At 43.2% G+C, this 21,959-nt stretch overlaps 1 protein-coding gene across 2 annotated transcripts; it reads right to left on the bottom strand.

Annotated features, from left to right (window-relative positions):
- Positions 1–8,656: 8,656 nt before the first annotated feature.
- On the bottom strand, positions 8,657–10,535 carry BEX5 (brain expressed X-linked 5). 2 transcript variants are annotated; one of them, XM_037512978.2, is made up of 3 exons: positions 10,450–10,535; positions 9,654–9,720; positions 8,657–9,259 (listed from the first exon to the last, which is right to left on the bottom strand). In XM_037512978.2, exons 1-3 carry the CDS (start codon positions 10,450–10,452, stop codon positions 8,892–8,894), a joined length of 438 nt encoding a protein of 145 aa, XP_037368875.1. In that variant the 5' UTR covers positions 10,453–10,535; the 3' UTR covers positions 8,657–8,891. The 2 variants fall into 2 exon arrangements, with proteins under 2 accessions (XP_037368875.1, XP_037368876.1); XM_037512979.2 differs by lacking the exon at positions 10,450–10,535 and adding an exon at positions 10,016–10,086.
- Between the last annotated feature and the right edge of the window lie 11,424 nt (positions 10,536–21,959).

Raw genomic sequence — 21,959 nt, 5'->3', positions numbered from 1 at the left:
AGTCACTCATCTTCATTATCCTTGCATGCTATACATTCTCTCACCTTTTCACTTTCATTCCTTTTGTTTCTCTGAATTGAAAATATTTGTCTCATAGATAATATACAGTTGTATCATACTTTTTCCTATTTCTGCTAATTTTTGCCCTTTGAATGGTGTGTTTAATCAATTTCCATTTAATATAATAGTGAATAAGGTAGGTTTTACATTTGTCACCTTGCTGTTCACTTTCCATGTATTTCTTTTTCCTCACTATTGTATTCTTCTAAAAAGATATTTTAGCATGCCGTTTTAATTTTCCTGTTTCTTTTTTTTTAAAAGATTTATTTATTTATACAAGAACCAGGGTACAGGCCAGATGTGTGGGAAGGTGAGAGGATTCACCAGAGACAGAGCGGGGAACAGAACAGGCAGACTGATGAAATACACTGCTCAGGGGAGCAGTGGGCAAGACAGGAGAGGTCTGCTGTGCCATGTGGGATTCCCATCAGCCGGCCGGCATCGAACCCGCACTGCAGGGGCTGTGGGCAGCTTCACAGTGTGGCGATCAACCGCCTGCGTCACCAGGGCGGCCCAAATCTTCTTGCTTCTTTCTTTTTTTTTTTTTTTTTTTTTAGAATATTACTCAGCCATTTTAAGATTTATTTATTTATTTATACAAGCACTGGGTACAGTCAGAAGCACGGGAAGGTGAGAGAATTCACCAGAGCCAGAGTGGGGAGCAGAGCAGGCAGAAGGACTGAAGTACACTGCTGAGGGGAGCAGCGGGCGGCAGGAGAGGTTTAAGCGCCATGCGATCGAACCAGCGCTGCAGAGGCTGCGGGCAGCTTCACAACCCAGCACCCAACCGCTGCGCCACCGGGGAGGCCCCAAATCTTCTTGTTTCTTTTCAAGATTTATTTAAAGATTTATTTATTTTTGCATACAAGAGCTGGGGTGTAGGCCAGAGGTGTGGGGTGGTGAAAGGATTCACCAGAGACAGAATGGGGAGCAGAACAGGTGGACTGACTGAAATACACTGCTGAGGGGAGCAGTGGGTGAGACAGGAGAGGTCTGCTGCACCATGTGTGTCACCTCCTGGGCCAGGGATCGAACTTGTGATGTAGTGGCTGCCAATAGCTTCATAGTGCTGAGATTTAACCCCTTGCCTCACCAGGGAGGCCCTTTTTTTTAAGATTTTAAAAATATTTTCTTGGGCCTCCCCGGTGGCGCAGCGGTTGAGCGCTGGGTTGTGAAGCTGCCCGCGGCCTCTGAGGCGCCGGTTCGATCCCCGGCTGCTCCCCGGCCACCGGAGGAGGGTCCCACATGGCGCGCAGACCTCTCCTGCCGCCGCTGCTCCCTCAGCAGTGTACTTCGGTCCTTCTGTCTGCTCTGCTCCCCGCTCTGGCTCTGGTGAATTCTCTCACCCTCGCGCGCTTCTGACTGTACCCAGTGCTTGTATAAATAAATAAATAAACCAAAAAAAAAAAAAATTTTCTTAATGGTTGCCCTAGGGACTAAAATTAATGTCTTAACTTAAAACAATCTATTATTTATCTATTCTAAATTAATTTTAATGGCATACAAAAAGTTTGTTCTAATATAGTGCCATTCCCTCCTTCCTTCTTAGTGCTATTGTTGTCATAGAAAGTACATCTTTTACCACATAAACCCATAAATACTGTCTTATAATTATTGCTTTTTAGTTTTCTTTTAAATCAAATAGAAGAGTAGAGTTACAAACAAATATACACTTATTCTGTCTGCATTAATTTTTTTTATCGATGCTATAATAAAGTACTACAAACATAGTTGGTTTAAACAATAAAAATCGCCTCAGTACTGAAGGTCATTTTACAGGATAAATTATTCTTGGTTAACATTTTTTATTATTTAGAATTATAAATACATCATTCTACTCTCTTCCATCCTTGACTGCATTTACTGATTGCAGTCTAATCAAGGTGACTTTGTATGTCACATTTTCTCCTGTAGCAGTCTTTAATATTTTTTCTTTATTGTTGATTTTTGGTAATTTAATAATGATGTGTTTTGGTGAAGGTTATTTTGCGTTGAGAAATTTGAGTGTTATTCTAGCTTCTTGGACTTCCAAGTTCAATACTTTCCTTAGTTTTGGGAAGTTCTCAACAATTATTTCTTTGAATAAGGTTTCTGTTTCTTTTTTTTTTTAAAGATTTATTTATTTTTATTTTTACACAAGAACCAGGGTACAGGCCAGATGCACCGGAGGGTGAGAGGATTCACCAGAGACAGAGTGGGGAGCAGAACAGGCAGACTGACGAAATACACTGCCGAGGGGAGCAGCGGGCAAGGCAGGAGAGGTCTGATGCGCCATATGGGTATCTCCCTGGCCGGCCGGGATAGAACTTGTGCTGCAGAGGCCTGGGACAGCTTCACAGTGTGGCGCTCAACCATCTGTGCCACCAGGGAGGCCCCTAGGGTTTCTGTTTCTCTCTCTCTCTCCTCTCTCTCTCTCTCTCTCTCTCTCTCTCCTCTCTCTCTCCTCTTTCTCTCTTACTCTCTCTCACTCTCTCTCTCTCTCCCACCTCTCGAAGACCCATTATCTTTTATGTTTCATCTCCTAATGGAGTCTGATATTTCTTAAAGTTCTTCATCTTTTTTCTAAATCTTATTTCTTCTTTCACTGGTGTCAGTTCTGCATTTGTATCATCTGTTTCCAAAATTCTCCATTCAGCTAGCTTGTGTCCATATTCATTTTCATTCCATTTAGTGTCTCTTTTTGTGTTTTTAAAAAATTTCTATGTCTCTTAATGAAGGACTTTTTGTTTCTGTATCTTTCCTGAGATGCTGCTACTGCCTTTCTGTATTTGCAAATCCTTCCAGAAGTTCATTGAGCTTTCTTAAAATTGTTTTTATAAAATTTAGTGTTTGCTTTAGCAGCATGTATACTAATATCTTTTTTTAGGTAGTCAAATTCTGTGTCCTTTACATCTTTTCTGGGCTTCTATTCATCTCTTTCAGCCTTTCCATCTTGTGTTCAGACGGTCCTTGTCTTCTAGGTATGTGTGTTGCCTTATTTGCTTTGATTTTGTTTATCGTATTTGTTCAACTTGGTGGCTGCTAAGGGAGGAAGGGAGGGAATGCTGAAGTCCAAGGATTCATTATCAGTCTGGTGGAGAGGGAGGGTTAATCTCATCAGAACTATCTATACTCCTCCTTCTTGCTTTGCTTTGTAAAGCAAAAGCTGTTCACTGTTTTTGGAGCCCAAATTCCAGGGTGCTACTTCCTTACCACTCCTGCCCCTGTGACAGGGTGTGAGGACCTTGGCTTAGGGAACACAGAGCTTGGTGCAGACCATAGTGTGGGACACCAAGCACGTGGGGCAGGCCCTGGTCTAGGGCACCTGAAGCTTACTTAGCACCAGCCTTAGCACTGGTAATGCTAACTTGGTGTGAAGTGTGCAGTATTTGGTGGAGGGTGAAAATTCTCTTGGCATAAAACGTGCAGCTGATCTCTCTCAGCAGTCCCTGGAGAGGAAGGAAAAGGGACTCCCCTGACCATGCAGCCAACAGCCAATTTTCCACAACTGAATTTAAGTCCCAGGACTTATAGACGAGGTCTAAACTCCCTGCTCACTGAATAAGATTTCCTGCTCAAGATCTGTACCTGACCCCTAACTTTCTAGGCCAGCTGATATGTTTGCTGCCTTATCAAAAACCCCAATACCATTTACTGCTCTGCCCCACCATGAACCTTCGAGAAAGCTATTTATATTTTGGTTTCCTGTTGCTGGTGTTGAACTGGTGATAATTTCTGCAAGGAAAATTTATTTTTTCTGTAGTTGAATTGAGGGGACATGATTATCAGAACCTCCTATTCTGCCATATTGTGAATGGTTTCTTTATTTTTGTTCCCTAGGTTCAAATATCACTATTCTTCAAATAAATCACATTTACTTGTAGTATTTACAGTCTTCAAGTTCACTGATTTTTTTTTTCTTCAGCCAGTTCAAATCCTTGAGGTGATCTAGTGAATTTTTCATTCCAGTTATTTTCTATTTAATTGGGAAAAGAATCTTTTTAAACAAATGGTTCTGGGGAAACTGAATATTGACACGCAAAAAAATGAAGTAGGACCCTTAACCCCAATTACAAAAATTAACTCACAATAGGTAAAAAAATCTGAATGTAAGAACTAAAACTTTGAAAATCTTTGAAGAAAAAACTGGGAGAATCGTTAGCCATTGAATATGGCAATGATTTCTTGACTGTAACACCCAAAGCATAGGCCACAACAACAATAAAAACTTAAATTGGGGGCCTCCCTGTGGTGCAAGGGGTTAAGACGCAACCTATGAAGCTGTCCGCAGCAGCTGCAGCACGAGTTTGATCCCCAGGCCAGCCAGGGAGCAACCCACATGGTGAGGCAGACCTCTCCTGTCTCGCCCACTACTCCTCTCAGCAGTGTATTTCAGTCAGTCTGCCTCTTCTGTTCCCCACTCTGTCTCTGGTGAATCCTCTCACCACCTCCTACACACACACACACCTCTGGCCTGTACTCCAGCTCTTGTGTACATATATAAATAAATGTTTAAAAAGAAACTTAAATTGGCACTATAGACCGAACGTTTGTATCCCACCCAAATTCACATGTTGAAGTATGTTAGAAAAAGTTAATATTGCCTTGAAGGGATTATTAAACTCAACTGTGATGAGGTCTCAGAAAGGAAATAAGAATGCTGGAAATGAAGTTTCCATCTTATTACAGAATACATAAATTAGCAAGTACAGAATTTGGGATAAATATGGACAGTAAATACAATTCTGTGAAGTCTCAGTTCGAAATGAGAAACATGCTATTGTACAGCAGTGAAAGGCAATCCTTGTTATTGAGTGGCAAATAAACTTGACTGAAGTGTGTTCATACTCCAGTGTCTTATGGAAGGTAGAGCTTGTATGCAACAAAATTGGATATTTAGCTGAGGAAATTTCCAAGCAAGTGTTGGAGGATAAGCTTGGTTCCTGCTGAATACTTGTAGTAATGTGTGATTAGAGAGAAATGATGGAAAAAAGAATTGTTAAACTAAAAGGAAACAACTCAAAGATTTGGAAATTCCTCAGCCTATCTTGCAAAATGCAAGAAATGAAGTTCTAAAGGTGTGATGGAATTTCTACTATTCAATAACAAAAAAAGAACCCTATCAAAATGGGCAAATAACTTGAAATTATATTTTTCAAGAAGATATATAAATGGCTAAAGCATATAAAAAGAATTTCAGCATCACTAATTAATAGGGAAATGAGAATCCTTATCATTTGAGATATAACTTCATACCCAATATTACTTTAAAACACTTGTACACTGCTGGTGGGAATATAAAATGGTGTCGATGCTGTGGAATATATTATGATGTTTCTTTAAAATCTAATAAAATTACCCTGTGTTCTAACAATTTTTTTTTTGTGGGACCCTCGTGGGCGGCTGGGGAACGAACTGGCGCTGCAGAGGCAGTGGGCAGCTTTGTGGCCCAGCGCTCAACTGCTGCGCCACCAGGGGAGGCCCTGTTCTAACAATTCTTCTGAGTATATACCCCAAGGAATTGAGAGCAGAGGCTTAAACAGATATTTGTGTCCCCATGTCCACAACAGCATTATTCACAATAGGAAAAAAGGAGAAGCAACACAAGTGTCCACGGAGAGATGCATGAATAAATAATATATGAGATGTGTATATATATATATATATATATATATATATATATATAGTCATTAGAATATTACTCAGTTTTAATTTCATGGACTCACAGACTTGAAGGAACACCGGCACAAACCACCTTAAAACGATCACCTGAGTTAATGTTGTGGTGTAATGATTCCTCTTTGATGATTCCTCCTCTTGTCTTTTAAATATTCTAGAATATTTAGATATATATTCTAGATAAGTGAAATGACTTGTTTAAGGTGACAGTCAATTAAGAATAGTACAAAGAAAATAAACCAAAGATATTTCAGTCACAGCTTATATCCACTTGAACTCTCATCATGTATACTGGAATCATTGTGGGAGCTGTTACAATGAAATAGTCCCTTAATCTCACTTCTAATGAGTCTGATTAAATCGATGGGGAGTGGGTCCTAAGCGCCACTTTAAATCTCAAATAATTCAAATCTGCATCCAAGGTTGGAACCTGTGCTCTAAAGTTAACAGCATAAAAATAAGACAGTTGCTTCTTTTAAAAAGCCACACCCTACAAAGAAAACAATGCCTGTGTAAAGATTAATCAAGGCCTTAAAAAGTGTGTTTACAGGATTCATATGCCCCAATTTGATCTAAAGTCAGCTTCTGCACATCAGAGATGTCTGATGTAGTGGTTATGGATTAAAACAGCTTCCTGGATCATTGGCCAGTTTTTCTGAGAGTTCTGATACAGAGCCGGTCTTTATAGCACATGATAAACACTGACATACATTGCAAAAAGTCCATGTCACATTTGTGTTTAATGCTTTCTCTGTTGTGTCCCTTTTACAACTGCAAGGGGTAGTCTACAGGGAAGCAATTTGCCCACAGATGATCAGAGGGAAGCCTGGATTCAGATTGCAGGACTCTCGACTCAGCTATAGCAAACTATTGTGACCTACATCATACAAACCCCATGCTAAGCCCTAAGGGTACCAGGAGAAATGAGCCGTTAAAACTTACTATGAAAAAGGTGGTCTAGTTGGGGAGCACTGATTATGGGGTGGTGCTCTAGCCACGACTGGGTGGAAAATGTTTTAAAAATTAAAATGTTTTAATCCACCTACCCAGTCCTCTGTTTTGGCCAATGTTTGCCATTGATCTGTGATTACTAGTTTATTGGGCACAGAAAATCTCAAGCAAAACAAGAGAGAAATTGCTTTGGGTCCATGTAGGTTAGTGTGAGTAGAGACTGCTGAGGACTGCTGGGGGGATGTGGTGGGGGTCAAAGTACCACATGAGGACACAGTCACCCTACAATACGGGTATGTGCAGAGTGGAACATGTAGCAGTGTCTGCATAGAAAATGAAGAGTCAAGGAAATGAGGCCATATCCATCAGAGGATGGAAAGGATAGTCCAATTCAGAACATACTATCAAGAGGGATAGATTTATCTAGGGAAAGGTGAGTGAGGAATGAAGTCTGAGAAAAAACTGTAAAGGGCTCTTTGTTTTTTTTTCTTTATAAGATTTATTTATTGGGCCTCCCCGGGGGCGCAGCGGTTGAGCTCTGGGTTGCGAAGCTGCCCGCAGCCTCTGCAATGCCGGTTTGATCCCCGGCTGTTCCCCGGCTGAGGAGGGTCCCACATGGCGCGCAGACCTCTCCTGCCACCCGCTGCTCCCCTCAGCAGTGTACTTCGGTCCTTCTGCCTGCTCTGCTCCCTGCTCTGGCTCTGGTGAATTCTCTCACCCTCCCGCGCTTCTGACTGTACCCAGTCCTTGTATAAATAAATAAATAAATCTTAAAAAATAAAAATAAACTAAAAAAAAAAAGATTTATTTATACAAGCACTGGGTACAGTCAGAAGTGCGGGAGGGTGAGAGAATTCACCAGAGCCAGAGTGGGGAACAGAACAGGCAGACTGGAAATACACTGCTGAGGGGAGCAGTGGGCGTGGCAGGAGATGTCTGCGCGCCATGTGGGACCCTCGACTCCGGCGGCTGGGGATTGAACTGGTGCTGCAGAGGCTGTGGGCAGCTTCACAGCCCAGCGTTCAACCGCTGCGCCACCAGGGGAGGCCCTAAAGGGCTCTTTGGATCCCTGAGCAGCACATGGGAAGAACCTACCTGGATTAAGAGTAACTCTAGGGCCTCCTTGATGGTGCAAGGGGTTAAGCACATCAGTGTGAAGCTATCCTCAGCCTCTGCAGCATAAGTTGAATCCCTCGCTGACCAGGGAGCTACCCACATGGCGCAGCAGACCTCTCCTCTCTCTCCCACTTCTCCCCTCAGCAGTGTATTTCAGTCAGTCTGCCTGTTCTGTTCCCCACTGTCTCTGGTAAATCCTCTCAACCCCCACACCTGTGGCCTGTACCCCAGCTCTTACATGCATAAATAAATCTTTTTTTAAAAGAAAAAAAAAAACCCTGAAGAAGGAAGAGGCATTCTCCACATTTTTGAAAAGGCAAAATGGGGATTCAGACCACTGAGGGTTTTAGAGAAATCAGCGAGTCTTTATCACCTTTAGGACTCCAGCACATCAGCAATGGTGAGGACCAGTGGTGGGAGCACTGGGGAAGGAACAGAAGGGTAAGAACGCCTAGCAGTCACAGTGTTATCCAGGAAAGGGGGACAAGGTACAGAAAGGCGTCACCCATGGAGCAGCCATGCACCTGCTGGCAGGCATCCTCCTCAGGCCCTTCCCCAAATATGAATGGCATCTAGAGGGCTGGGGCCTTGTTTGTGTGGACAGAGTCAGAGTCTGGTCATTATTTCATTTGATCCCCCAGAATAGCCCTGAAAAGCATGTATTTTCTTTATTTTAGTGATGAATAGGCCACCTTTAAATAAATGTATCTGTAGTAATTACCAAGTTTGTGATTCTAAGTAAGAGATGCAGAGGTAATATAAGGTGGATGTGTCTTTCAATTGTGTCTCAAGTATTTATCAATTATTCCCATCCCCATTATCAGCTAATTGGCAACATAAAATGCTTTCAATAATATGCATGGCTTTAAATAAGATAGTCTACCTATAGACTGCTTTTAAAACTGCTTTATTAACTTTAGAATATGTAATAAGCATTTTTCCATGCAAGTTAATGAAACCCCCCTGCTGACAGAAAAAAAACTTACAGCCTAAGTCAAAACAAAATTTCCAATCAGAAGAGTGACAGAACAAGGTTCACAGTAAAGGGTACATCAAGAAAATGCAAGTTTGGGGAGCAGGGGGTTTATGATTCTTAACCTCAGCATTCAAGGCATAAGGCAAAACTCATCATGATGGTCATGGTGAGGGGGGTCACCTATGAGAATGCGCAGACTGTATCTCAACTGAAGCTCCCTAATTTTCCGCCTTAGCTCTCGCATCTCCTCCATGAACCTTTCCATATCATCTGCATCCCCATCTATCATGTCAATGTTATTGACAAGGCGATTGGGCATATCCTCTCTCACATCTTGGTCAGGTTGAGCCCAATCCCCTCTCATATTTCCTCCAGGCTCCTGGCCTTCACCACCTCCCAAAGGGCGGGCTTCTTCTTCATTCTGCACTGGGGCCTGCTCCCCTCCTTTGCTTTCCTGGGGGGTGTTTTCCATGTTGAAGTTTTTCCCGCTGCTTCTTCCTAGGAGATAAAAAGCAAGAGGGATTGAATGCCTGGTAACAACAGGAGCTCCGCCAGGCGAATATGGGAAAACTGCGCCCTCTAGGGGAGGGCCCCAGCACAGCACTGCCCCAAGTCCACCATTACCCCAGAAATCCCATCCGTAGACCCCCCCCTCACCAAAATGTAGGATGGGTGGGGGGCTGGATAGTGGCTGGGAGAAGAAGCGGGGATCCTGAAAAGCCCTCCATGAAGGCCCCAGGACTCTTCCTTTTAATTCTACCTTCTTCTCTCACCAGCCACAGGCCCAGTTTCCAAAGACTCAGCCCGCCTTCTTCAGCACTTATCTAGGGCAGGGAGGGCAGAGTCTCTTCTGATATCCCCCTGCAATAGAGGGCCCAGGAAGTCCCCCTACCTGCAGGAAACAGAAGCGCTCTTCCTCTGCTTGGCCTTGAAGTCTGCAGCACTAACGACCTGAAGCCCTGCAAAGAGAAACAGGACAATGCCGGTAGTGACACTAGACTAAGGGCCCGTATGGGGGCACCATTTCCCTCGTTGATTTAGGGCGCTGCTAGTCAAACGTTGCCACCTTCTTTTTCCTCCATCCGCTCACACGGTTTCTTTCCCCCGCGTTGTGATGCGCTACCCCGCGTCCCAGCAAAAGGCGGTGATCAAAGATGATTATTTCTAAACGATTTCCACCTCTTCTTCAGTCCCCTAAGCCCATTGTCCCGCCCCTCGTCACCTAATTACCATTTCTTGAACGCAAATGCACACCTCGAGGGGTGGGGGAGTCAGGTTGCTGGATGGCGACGCGGTGTATTTATAAAGAATTTCTATTTGTGCACCCTCCAGGACGTTTTGGATTCCAATGGCCTTTCTTGAGCCCACCCTCCTTCCATTGCCCACCATTTTATGCATCAAGATGGACGGAGGGCGCGGAGGTGGCGTGGGCAATGCAAACCTGGCCCCGCGGCGGCCTCTGCGCTTTGTCACGCTTCCCTCACTCGCGGCGGGCAAGCAGCGCCCCCGCGTACGCGGCCCTGCAGGGGCCAGAAGCAGTTTCTCCAGCTCCCCGCCCGCCGCCAGAGCTCAATCGGGGCACACCGCTTGGTAGCCTCCCCCGCGGCAGGCACTCCTTCCCGGGCCTCGTCTCGGCCCCTATTCCCTGCAGCAGCCGCTCCCCTCCCACCCCGGGCCCCGCAGCCCACCATTTGCAGACACAAAATGGACGGAGCGTGGAGCAGAGATACCGGGAACGGAGTCCGCCGTCCCCGTTCAGCGTTACTGGCTGCACCCTCCACCCGTCGTCCCGCAGGAAATCCGGCTATTTCCTCGCCGTCCCCCTCCACGGGGCCTCCCCGTCCTTCACACTTCGTCAGAAGATTCCATTTAGTGCCCCTTCTCCACCCTGGGCACCTCTCGATCGCTCCCCCTCCCCCCAAACCCTCCATTTCTTGCACCAAAGGGATGGACTTCGGGGAAGGGGCAGAGAAAATCCAGTCTGGACCCGCTTGGTTTTTGCTCGCTGCCACCCCCACCCCAGTCAGCGGCGACCAACCTGCCCCAGATCGTGAGCAGCTTCTCCGGCTCCCTCCTTCCGCGGGTTACTGACTCGCCCGCCTTGCAGGCAGTACGAGCCGGCGCGCAGCCACAGACGACCACCAGACCGCAACTAGGACGAGACTCTTCCACGCGTCAGCTCTAGGTCTCCTAAGGGCCACGTCACTGTGAGCTCAGATCCCCAATTACGGTCCCTACCTGCAGTGCGGCAGGAGGCTGGGGGAGGGAGCGTGGGCGGGGCCGCTTTTCGCCCCCGTGCCCCCCCCAATCTCTCCACCGCTACCCATCCCCTTGTTTTTTTCCTCCTTAGACTCTTCCAGACTGAAGGGCTCAGGATATTTTGTAGTTTGTATTGGCCTTTCCCCTGATTTCTGCAGGAGCTTATAAAGGATTTTTCTTCCACTTCTGTATCATTAAGCGCCCACTTCTCCAGTCCACCCTCCAGCAAGCAAAGCCCAGAATTTCCCCTAAGGGTGTAGATCTTGTCCCAGACTGGAACTGGGGCGGAGGTGGGGCCCGAGGCTAGGAAATCTGGAAAATAGGTAGGAAGTGATATTAACACTCCCTCCCCACTTTTATCTTAATTATTTCCCCCTCTCTGCTTAATTTTTTTGAAGGGGGGAGGATGACTGCTTTTATTTTGCTTCCCATAAGTATGCATTCATTTTTTGAATGTTATAATTACACAATACAGTTATTTACAATTGTAAATAATTATAGGATTCGAGTTGTAAAAATTTGGCTACCTGTTTCTGCCGCTAAATATTACAGATATAGATTCTCCACGCAGCAAGCACCATCTCCTCCTTTTAAGGACTTTGAAATAGAAACCTAAGCTGGTGGCCGTGCTTAAGAAGGGTCTCTGTGCAGATCTATAAGGTGATTCAGTGAGTCTAATAGTTTTGCTAGTGGATTCTCAGACCCTGAGAGCCTGTGACAAACATGTTCTCCTCTAAATGTTATTAGTGCAACAAGTACTAACACTACAACAACTTTACAACACTCTAGAATGACCTCTAAAATGGAGCAACATTGAGGTATTCCAGCAATTCAGAACAATAATTTGGACACGGTTTGCTAACAGAAAGTATTGTGATGCTACAGTATTATACCAAAACATAAAGAAAAACAAAATAGTAAGCCAATTGTCAAACCCAGACATGGAGAAATATTGGTAATCTGGTTGAAATACTTTGAATCAGTGGGCAGAGGTAGGTTACTGAAAAAATGGTGCTGAAATAATTGGTTAGTGGTATGGAAAAATGAAGTGCCTTATTCCTATCACACACTTAAATACAGACACTAAATGTTTAAATAAAAAATACATACAACTACTGAAAATAGAATATAATAAGTGTTGCTTTGTATATAATCTTAGGATGAAAAAGTTCTTTAAACACATAGCACCAGGGCTTCCCTGGTGGCACAGGGTTAAAGACAGCGCTATCAAGCTGCTACCAGCCACCACAGCATGAGTTCAATCCCCCAGCCAAGGAGCTAACCCACATGGCGCAGCAGACCTCTCCTGTCTTGCCCACTGCAGCAGTGTAATTCTGTAGATCTGCTTCTTCTACTCCCCACTCTCTCTGGTGAATCCTCTCCCCCACCACCTCTGGCTTACACCTCAGTTCTTGTATGCATAAATAAATAAAACTTAAAAATAATAAAAACATATCATCAAAGATTGACATGGCTGAAGTGCAACTGGCCAAATCATGTTTGGAGCCCCTCTAAGGGAACCTGGTAGAATGTTACTCAGAATTATGTCAATTAGCAATGGGAAATTGAAGTGTTTATCCAAAGACATGGTTTGATTACTGGCAGAACCAATAAAGCGTCCCTGGCTATGCTAAAAATCTCTGGCACTTCCAGGTTGTCCTAAGCCTGGGCTTGGTAAACTCCCAAAGTACTCGAATAAGCCTTCAGTAAAATTAGAAGGTAAAGTTAATGTAGACAAACAATACAGCTCTATCCCTGCCTCCAGAAATATGCTATTTACATTTCCAAATTTATCCAACTTTTACCCACTAATAACACACATACCCACTACTGTACTTATGTACATTCGGGTTGTTTGTCATTTTCACTATCAGACACAAAGTTGACGGAATTTGTTTGTACACATATTATTTTGTATACCGATACCGGAATATTAAATCCCTAGAACTGTCACTGCTGTATAATGACTGTGGCTGCTTTTAATTGTCATAGAAATCGGCCTTGAAAAATACTGTTTGATTTGGTGTCTATTATGTATGAGCATTCCTGCTTTTTATTTATTTATTTATTTTTAATTTATTTATTTTATCTGTTTCTTTGTTTTGTTTATACAAGCACTGGGCACAGTCAGAAGCGCGGGAGGGCGAGAGAATTCACCAGAGCCAGAGCGGGGAGCAGAGCAGGCAGAAGGACCGAAGTACACTGCTGAGGGGAGCAGCGGGTGGCAGGAGAGGTCTGCGCGCCATGCGGGACCCTCCTCCGGTGGCCGGGGAGCAGCCAGGAATCGAACCGGACCACAGAGGCCGCGGGCAGCTTCGCAACCCAGCACTCAACCGCTGCGCCACCGGGGAGGCCCATTCCTGCTTTTTAATATGTCCACTAACACTGACTGTTACCTTTACTGTATTTTTAAATTTTCATTTTATTTACTTTTGTTTCATTTTGTCTTATTTCACTTACTTTTATAAATTTGCTCTCAAGGTTATCAGGGAGACCTCTCCAGGCATGAGAGAGAGACTTGAGAGGGGCCAGGACTGAGTCTAGACAGGTTTGGGCACTGGGCTTTGAGAACAATGGAATTAAACTTTGTTGGCTGAGAAAGGGAGGAGAGTGGACTTGGCTAAAGCCCGTTTGTTGTTGCCAGTTGTGAGCACCCACCAGCTACCCCTTCTTCATGCACAGCTCATGACCATTTCCAAGGCTAAAGTCTCCTGGAGCCTGTGTGCTGGCAGCTCTGGTTTGAACCGGTTTGGTCTCAAGACATGTTACTCTTTTCTTTTGAGTCTGTAACTCCCTCTTTTCCCCATAGCAGCTGATTTGATAAGCTGTGGGGAGATAACTCAGGAATGCCAAGGCTGGGGAAATTAGTGCTAAAAAAAAAAAAAGAAAGAAAGAAAAAGAAAAACAAGGGTGGGGGGGGGCAAGGAAATTTATGGCAGTAGGTGTCTAGAGTCATCAGATTTTTTCAAGATTTATTTATTTATACAAGCACTGGGGTAGAGGCCAGAGGCAGGGGAGGATGAGAGAATCCACCGGAGACAGAGTGGGGAGCAGAACAGGCAGAAGGACCAAAATACACTGCTGAGGGGAGCAGCGGGCGAGACAGGAGAGGTCTGCCGCGCCATGTGGGCATCTCCCTGGCGGGCAGGGACTCGAACCCGTACTGCAGAGGCTGAGGACAGCTTCACAGTGCTGTGCTCAACCTGCTCTGCCAGCTGCACCACCACCACAGGGGAGGCCCTAGAGTCATCAGATTTTTAACCTCTTGTTTACCAGCTCGTGGGAACAGCAATTTTGTCCTTGAGTCTTGCCTGTCCTTGTCCCAGGACCCATCCTCTCTCTTCCTTATTTGCTTTCAGTTAGTAACAATTTAACTACTCATTTTAATGCCTCAAGAGTGTTTAAATCATTGTAATTTAACCCATATCCAGTTGATTCCTATTGTTATTATTTCCATATATTTAAAGCTGCCAGTATTGTTTCTGGACAAGCAAATAATCTATGTTGGTAAACCCTGCAGTTGGTACACACACACACACACACACACACACACACACACACACACACACACACACACACACCCCACATCCTATATTGATTTGTCATTTCCATTTTTCTGTTTTTATTTCAACCTCTCTTTTCTTTTACAAATGTTTTACTATTTTAATGACTGGTTTGTTTTTCAAAAATAAAACAATCCAGCCCATCCAGTTTGGCACATATTATTGGAAATCTTTTTTTTCTGCCTGTATTTACAGAAAGGAAAACTATCGAATTAGGAAGAATTACATCATAAATGTGTTTCTCCTTTAAGGACAGTACAGAATTATGTTCAATAGCAATGTATAAAGAAAAATAAGGTTTTAAAACTTCTACACTTTTCCCCATTTACTCTGTGAAAGAAATTACTGTTTTCTGCTCAACTAACTTTAGAAAATAAATACAACTTTTTTTCTCATGCTAAAAGTTGCAAAAATTTCATGCTCATGAAAGATTATTTGTCTTTTTTATTTCTAATAACTTAAAACTTTTGAAATATTGTAATATATATGAGTCAGAGCAATGACTAGTGGGAAAATGATTGTTTAAAAAATTCTAACAGTTAATGTAAAACAATTTTTACTAAGCTTAATAAAATTTTATTAAAGCTTTGTGTTGAGAAGTTATTAAAATAGTTTTTCTTAATAATATTAATTAGAGTGGTTTAAGATTAATCTCCCTTCTGCAGTAGAAATGAAGGTAATTTTAATGGTGCTCCAAGTCTTAAAACCACTATAAAACCTCTTTGCTTTATTAAAATATTTTGCTAAAAATAACAATACATATGCACATATTTTAATTGAGTCATATGTTCTTTTCTGAGACTTTTTTTTTAAACCTAGCATTGTATTTGAGCTTTTTTCCTTGTCAGTAAATATGATAAAACCTATATCAGTTTTCCATTGCTGGTGACAAATTATTATAAACTTAGAGGCATATAAAACAAAATTTATTATCTCACAGTTCCTATAGGTCTGAAGTCAGTACAGCATGGCCAATTTCTCTGCTCAAGGCTGAAATCAATGCTTTAGTTCGCTGTGTCCTCATGTAATGGTAAACGTAGGGTAAAATCTTCCCAGCACATTTCTGTTATTTATTAGCTTAATTCAGTTCCGTTATTTCTTCATTACTTCATATTTATTAATTTCTTCATGCGGCTTTGTGTCAGAATTTATTTTCTTTTTGTTTTTTAAATATTTATTTTATTTGTTTCTCCATACAGGAGCTGGGGTGTGTAGGCCAGAGGTGCGGGGGGTGAGAGGATTCATCAGAGACAGAGTAGGGAGCAGTACAGGCAGATAGGCAGATTGACTGAAATACACTGCTGAAGGGAGCAGGGGTGAGCCAGGAGAGGTCTGCTGCACCATATGTCGGTTAGCTCCTTGGCCGGGGATTGAACTCATACCACAGTGGCTGATGATAGCTTGATAGTGCTGAGACTTAACCCCTTGCACCACCAGGAAGGCCCTGTGTCAGAATTTCTAAGGTACATGAATAAGGAGTATAAAATGTTGTTGGTTCAGGATCTATTGGGTAGGTGTTGCCACTGGAACACTGTGAAAGGTATGTGAGATGTGATCAGGCTACCATGCAATTTTTTTTGCAAAAAACTAAAAAGTTTTGAAAAATAATGCAAATAACTAAAGAGTGTGGAGTAACACGTATTAGAACTGACTTTCTCACTTCCACTACTTCCATCAGCCAGTGGGCATTTCTTGCAGAAGTCCAGCTGGTCAGGTAATAGTGTTCCTGCCAGCCTTCAGGTATGGCATGTAGCTTAGTTACACCGTCTACAAGCCTCTGCTCCAGAAATAACATGGCTCCTCCCTCATCATGTCTTATTTATAATTATCCAGGAAGAGACTAAGGACTGCCCAGGCTTGAGAGGTGAGGCAGAGCCTTTTGGTTCTGACCCTTTGGCTCATGGATAGAAAGAATAATCCAGGATATACAGCATATAGTGTCACTTACAGAACAAAGAACACCACTCTATTTTTTAAAAGATTTGTTTATTTATGCATACAAGAACTGGGGTACAGGCCAGAGGTGTGGGAGGTGAGAGGATTCACCAGAGACACAGTGGGGAACAGAACAGTGGATCTACTGAAATACACTGCTAAGGGGAGCAGCGGGCGAGACAGGAGAGATCTGCTACTCCATGTGTGGGTTACTTCCTTGGCCAGAGATTGAAATCAGGCCCTCCCTGTGATACTGCTGAGACTTAACCCCTAGGCCACCAGGGAGGTTCATCACTCAACTGGTCCTTTGGGTTGATGAATATCAGCCTTAAAAGCTAAGGTCTGGTTGCCTGGACAAGTTGTACCTCTTACCAAAATCACAGGCCAGAAGAAAGATTAGGATAACGAAGATAAGTTCAGTGGCTTCTTGTTTTCAGCAGCATGGATCCCTTCACTAAGGCCTCTTCTGGGACCTTGATCACAGCATGTAAGAAGTGGAGGGAGATGGGAGATCATCAGCATGAGTCCTGAATCTCATAACTCAGCCATCTTGCTTTCTTGGTCTGAATTCCCAGATTCTTGCCTTGGACAGAGCAAGAAACTGTGTGACTCTCATGTAGTTCCAGTGGTAGTCACAAAGACCTCTGGGGACGAAGAAGGACGGGCAATATCCATTAGACCAAAGTGGAGACACTGACAGCACAATGCCATTTTCCTAACTCATTACAAAAATATGCCTTCAAATCTGCTGTGATGTATGTCCTGGAATGAGCTCTGTGGTACAGTGTGCATCAGGGCAAAACTCTTAAAATCTAAGTGTAAATAGTGTAACAGGGTACTTGGAATTCAGAATATTACTGTACACTTGTTCAAAGCACAGAAGTAGTTTAATTTGGTGCTTTGAATACTGAATGAGAAAGGTGAGTACTGAGTACTGAATGATTATAAAAGGGAATGAATGTAGCAATATGAATAGTGGAACAACCGTTTAGTTTAAAATTTGCTTACATACATTACAAGTTAACTAGCATACATTTGCATAGGTGAACACTTTTTGCAAGCAAAATTGTATTTTTGAAAAAAATCTTTGAATTTCCCATATATACTCCCCTGCTCTGCCAACTCACTCTTTTTTAAAAAAACATTTATTTATTTATTTATGCATACAAGAACTTGGGTACAGGCTAGAGGTGTGGGGGGTGAGAGGATTCACCAGAGACAGAGTGGGGAACAGAACAGGCAGACTGACTGAAATACACTGCTGAGGGAAGCAGTGGGCGAGTCAGGAGAGGTCTGCTGTGCCATGTGGGTATCTCCCTTGCCGGGGATGGAACTTGTGCTGAAGTGGCTGCAGATAGCTTCATAGGTTGCATCTTAACCCCTTGCACCACCAGGGAGGCCCTCTGCCAACTCACTCTTATCCCCATACTTTCATCTAATATTACACAAATTTTATCGTAGATTGAATGGAGCATGCCTGCACCATTTCTAACTGCTCCTGGGATAAGTTGGGCATGGAGCTGGAGGAGGGTGTGAGTGCTGACTTGGAGAGGACAATCTGTATCTCTTTGGGACTGCTGTTTCTTATCACCAGCTCATCATTACAAGTATTTGACCTCACACAACTGTGGGAGCTAAGTAAGTAGTTTGTGTAAAGCTCTCTTTTTCACATTTGGTGCTGAAGCTCAAAGTCCAAAGTGCAGGCCATCAGAAAGAGAAGCTAGGTATAAACTGGGGGAGAATAACCGTAAGTGATAGCAGATGGGCACGACCTGGAGCCCTTGAGGACAGGCTATGTTCTTAGGGCTTCCATAGTTAGTGGTATGGTCATCATGCAGAATTTGGTGTCTATCATATATCTAAATATACATACCGAGGAGTCAGAAAAGCAAGGAGAGTTTAAAGGAGATTTGAAGCAGTTTGTTGGCTATTGTCTCTCACCATTGAGATAAACCAGTCAATACACAATTTCTGTGTGTTCCACCCCCAAAATCTCCCACAATAATCTCTCTTATGATTCACTCTAACCATTTCATTTTAATTTCCACATTTTGGCATAATTTTTCATAATATTCTCTTACCTTTTAAGTTGTTGCTGTAACTGAAAGAATATAACATTTTCATTCCAAAAGTGGCTTATCTGTGTCTTCTATTTTTTTTGACCCAGGTTGCCTGACCTTTTTTTTTTATCTTATCTCTCTAAGGCACTGACATCTAGAATTTTTTTTGAGCTTTGTCATAGCTGTTATTACATTCACTAATTTATGCTTTTATTTTTATTTCACAGTAATGGAAAGACATGACATATTTTATTAAGCATATGATCAATAAAAATAAAACGTTTTATTAAGCATATGATCAATAAAGCCTAATTGTAGGCTTTATTTCATCATTTTTATCCTCAAATATAACAAATACTCATTTATATAATACATTCATTCCTTTGGAAGAGACCTGTGCCTAGCCAGCTGGTGCGTTTTCCCAGTGCCATCATGTCTATTCAGTTCTACTGCTAGAACAGGAGATGATGAAGGAAGAGGGAACTGGAACACTAAAGTAATAGAATCTCCACTATAAATACAAGGTTCATTGAGGCAAAGTCGAAAGAAGTACAGAAAGAACATTGACTTTGAAATTGTACCTGTGTGGATTCAAGTCCCAGCATTGACATTTACTGCCTCTGTGATTTTATGCAGGTTCTTAATCTCCCTGAGTTTCACTTCCATGGTCGGTGGTGCTGTTTGTGAAGTGTTTCCATTTCTCCCTTGTGCCAGCCACCTGGTAGAACTGCACTTCTTGCTTGACCTCCCTTTGATTGGTGGTGCCCTGTCTGTGACTGGCTCTGGCTAGCGGGCTGTGAGTAGCATGTGGTATTTCCAGGCCAGAACATATGGTTGTTGATTTGAGACCCTTCAGGACCCTCTTCTCTTTGATCCCAGAGTGACTGTCAATTTTCTGTGAGTTGGTGTCTCCAAGAATCGCCCAGAATCCAGCATTCAGCATCTTCCAACTCATGATGGATGTACACCTGCCATGGACATGTAGTAGAAGTGAGGGATGAGCCACTGAGATTGGGGCACTGACCGTCTCCTGTCACGATATAAGCTAGCCTCTCCTGACTCACATATCTTATCCATAAACTATAGTGACACCCTCTCAGTGTACAATGAGTGTTCAATGAGTTAACTTATATGGCTAATTATCACAATGCTTGGGATATAACAAGCACTCATAGTATGACAGCTACAGTTATCAAAGAATAACAAACTGTTTTTTAAAATTCGAGAGCATTTTGTACAAAATGAGAGGGATTGTGTTGTGTCTGCTCATCCTGACAGGCAAGTTATATTTTATTTTCAAAAGTGAGACGTTCTTTGCTCAGGATAAGACTCATTAATGCCTTGTATTTATGCACTTCTATTTTGCCATCATCATATCAGGAACATTATGACTTAAAAAGCAGTAAGTAATATTTTAATGGCAATTGGTTTTATTTTATTTATTTTTTAATATTTATTTTATGCATACAAGAACTGGGGTACAGGCCAGAGGTGTGGGGGAGGGGGTGAGAGGATTCACCAGAGACAGAGTAGGGAGCAGAACAGGCAGATTGACTGAAATACACTGCTGAGGGGAGCAGCGGGCAAGTCAGGAGAGGTCTGCTGACCCATGTGGGTAGCTCCCTGGCCAGAGATTGAACTTGTGCTGCAGTGGCTGCAGATAGCTTCATAGGTTGCGTCTCAACCCCTTGCACCACCATGGAGGCCCAATGTGTTTTAATCATTACCAATAACATTCCATTGTTCTTAGAAACAAAGGCACAAGGTTTCAAAGTTGTAAAAGATTTAGTTTGAATAAGGTTTTCCAAAATATGTCCTGAAGAACACTATAACTCAAACACTCTGAGTGAAAATTGTTCAATTGCCAACTAAGTTGAGGAAACTACGTCTCCTGATTACGATTATATGCATGTATTTGCTATGATTCCAAAGTTATAGTAATCAAACCAGCATAGTATTGTAATAAAAAACAGATACTCAGACCAGTGGAATAAAATTGAGAGCCCAGAAACAAACCAACATTCATATGAACAGCTAATCTGAAAGGGAGCCAAGAGTATGCATTGAATAAAGGAATGTCCCTTCACCAAATGGTATTGAGATAACGGGACAGCCAGATGCAAAAGAATGAAGCTAGACCACTATCTTATGCCATGGTATAAGTATTAGACAGGATTTATTATTCCTTCTGACTGAAGGACAATGTAAAGCAGTGATTACTTTTTGTAATCACAAATTATCTTTAAGAAATAGAGACTGGGATGGGCCTCCCTGGTGGCGCAACGGTTGAGCGCTGGGTTGCGAAGCTGCCCGCAGCCTCTGCGACGCCGGTTCGATCCCCGGCTGCTCCCCGGCCACCGGAGGAGGGTCCCACATGGCGCGCAGACCTCTCCTGCCGCCCGTTGCTCCCCTCAGCAGTGTACTTCGGTCCTTCTGCCTGCTCTGCTCCCCGCTCTGGCTCTGGTGAATTCTCTCACCCTCCCGCGCTTCTGACTGTACCCAGTGCTTGTATAAATAAATAAAAATAAAATAAAAATAAATCTTTAAAAAAAAAAAAAAGAAATAGAGACTGGGGTGCCTGCCCTGGTGGCGCAGCGGTTGACCGCTGGGCTGTGAAGCTGCCCACAGCCTCTGCAGCGCCGGTTCGATCCTCGGCTGCCGGGCGAGGGTCCCACATGGCACGCAGACCTCTCCTGCCATGCCCGCTGCTCCCCTCAGCAGCAAATTTCTTCAGTCTGCCTCTTCTGTTCCTCACTCTGGCTCTGGTGAATCCTCTCACCCTCCCGCGCTTCTGACTGTACCCAGTGCTTGTATAAATAAGTAAATAAATCTTAAAAAAAAAAAAAGAAATAGAGACTGGAGGGGACCTCCCTGGTCGTGCTGGGGTTAAAGTCTCAGAGCTATCACGCTATCACCAGCCACTGTGGTGTGAGTTTGATCCCTGGCCAGGGAGCTAATCCACATATGGCACAGCAGACCTCTCCTGTCTCGCCCACTGCTCTGAGCCCTCAGCAGTGTATTTCAGTAGATCCACCTGTTCTGTTCCCCACTCTGTCTCTGGTGAATCCTCCCACCTCTCGCACCTCTGGCCTGCATCCCTGTTCTTGTATGCATTTAAAAAAATCTTAAAAAAAATAAATAGAGACTGGGAAATATCCCAGATCTCCTGAGCCTCTATTCTGATAACTTTTAGTCAATAATGTTTATTATAATTATCCATTTGTCCATACTGTCAAGTGTTCTGTTAGCCCTGTCATGTTATCTTAATAAAACTCCATCAACAGCTTTATGAAGGCAAATATCATTTACACTTTAAAGATGAATTACAAAATCTTGGAAGAATTAATGTACCTAGCCAAAGTCCTGTAACTATTAAGTGGT

This window comes from Talpa occidentalis, unplaced genomic scaffold (assembly GCF_014898055.3).
Source record: "Talpa occidentalis isolate TD23 unplaced genomic scaffold, MPIMG_talOcc4v2.1 talOcc4.15, whole genome shotgun sequence".
Classification (NCBI taxonomy): domain Eukaryota; kingdom Metazoa; phylum Chordata; class Mammalia; order Eulipotyphla; family Talpidae; genus Talpa; species Talpa occidentalis.
This window is presented reverse-complemented; position numbering and strand designations above follow the sequence as displayed.

Coding starts and splice junctions, on each gene's coding strand:
- BEX5 (XM_037512978.2), bottom strand. Junction 9,260..9,653: donor AGCGCTTCTGTTTCCTGCAG/GTAGGGGGACTT, acceptor TTTATCTCCTAG/GAAGAAGCAGCGGGAAAAAC.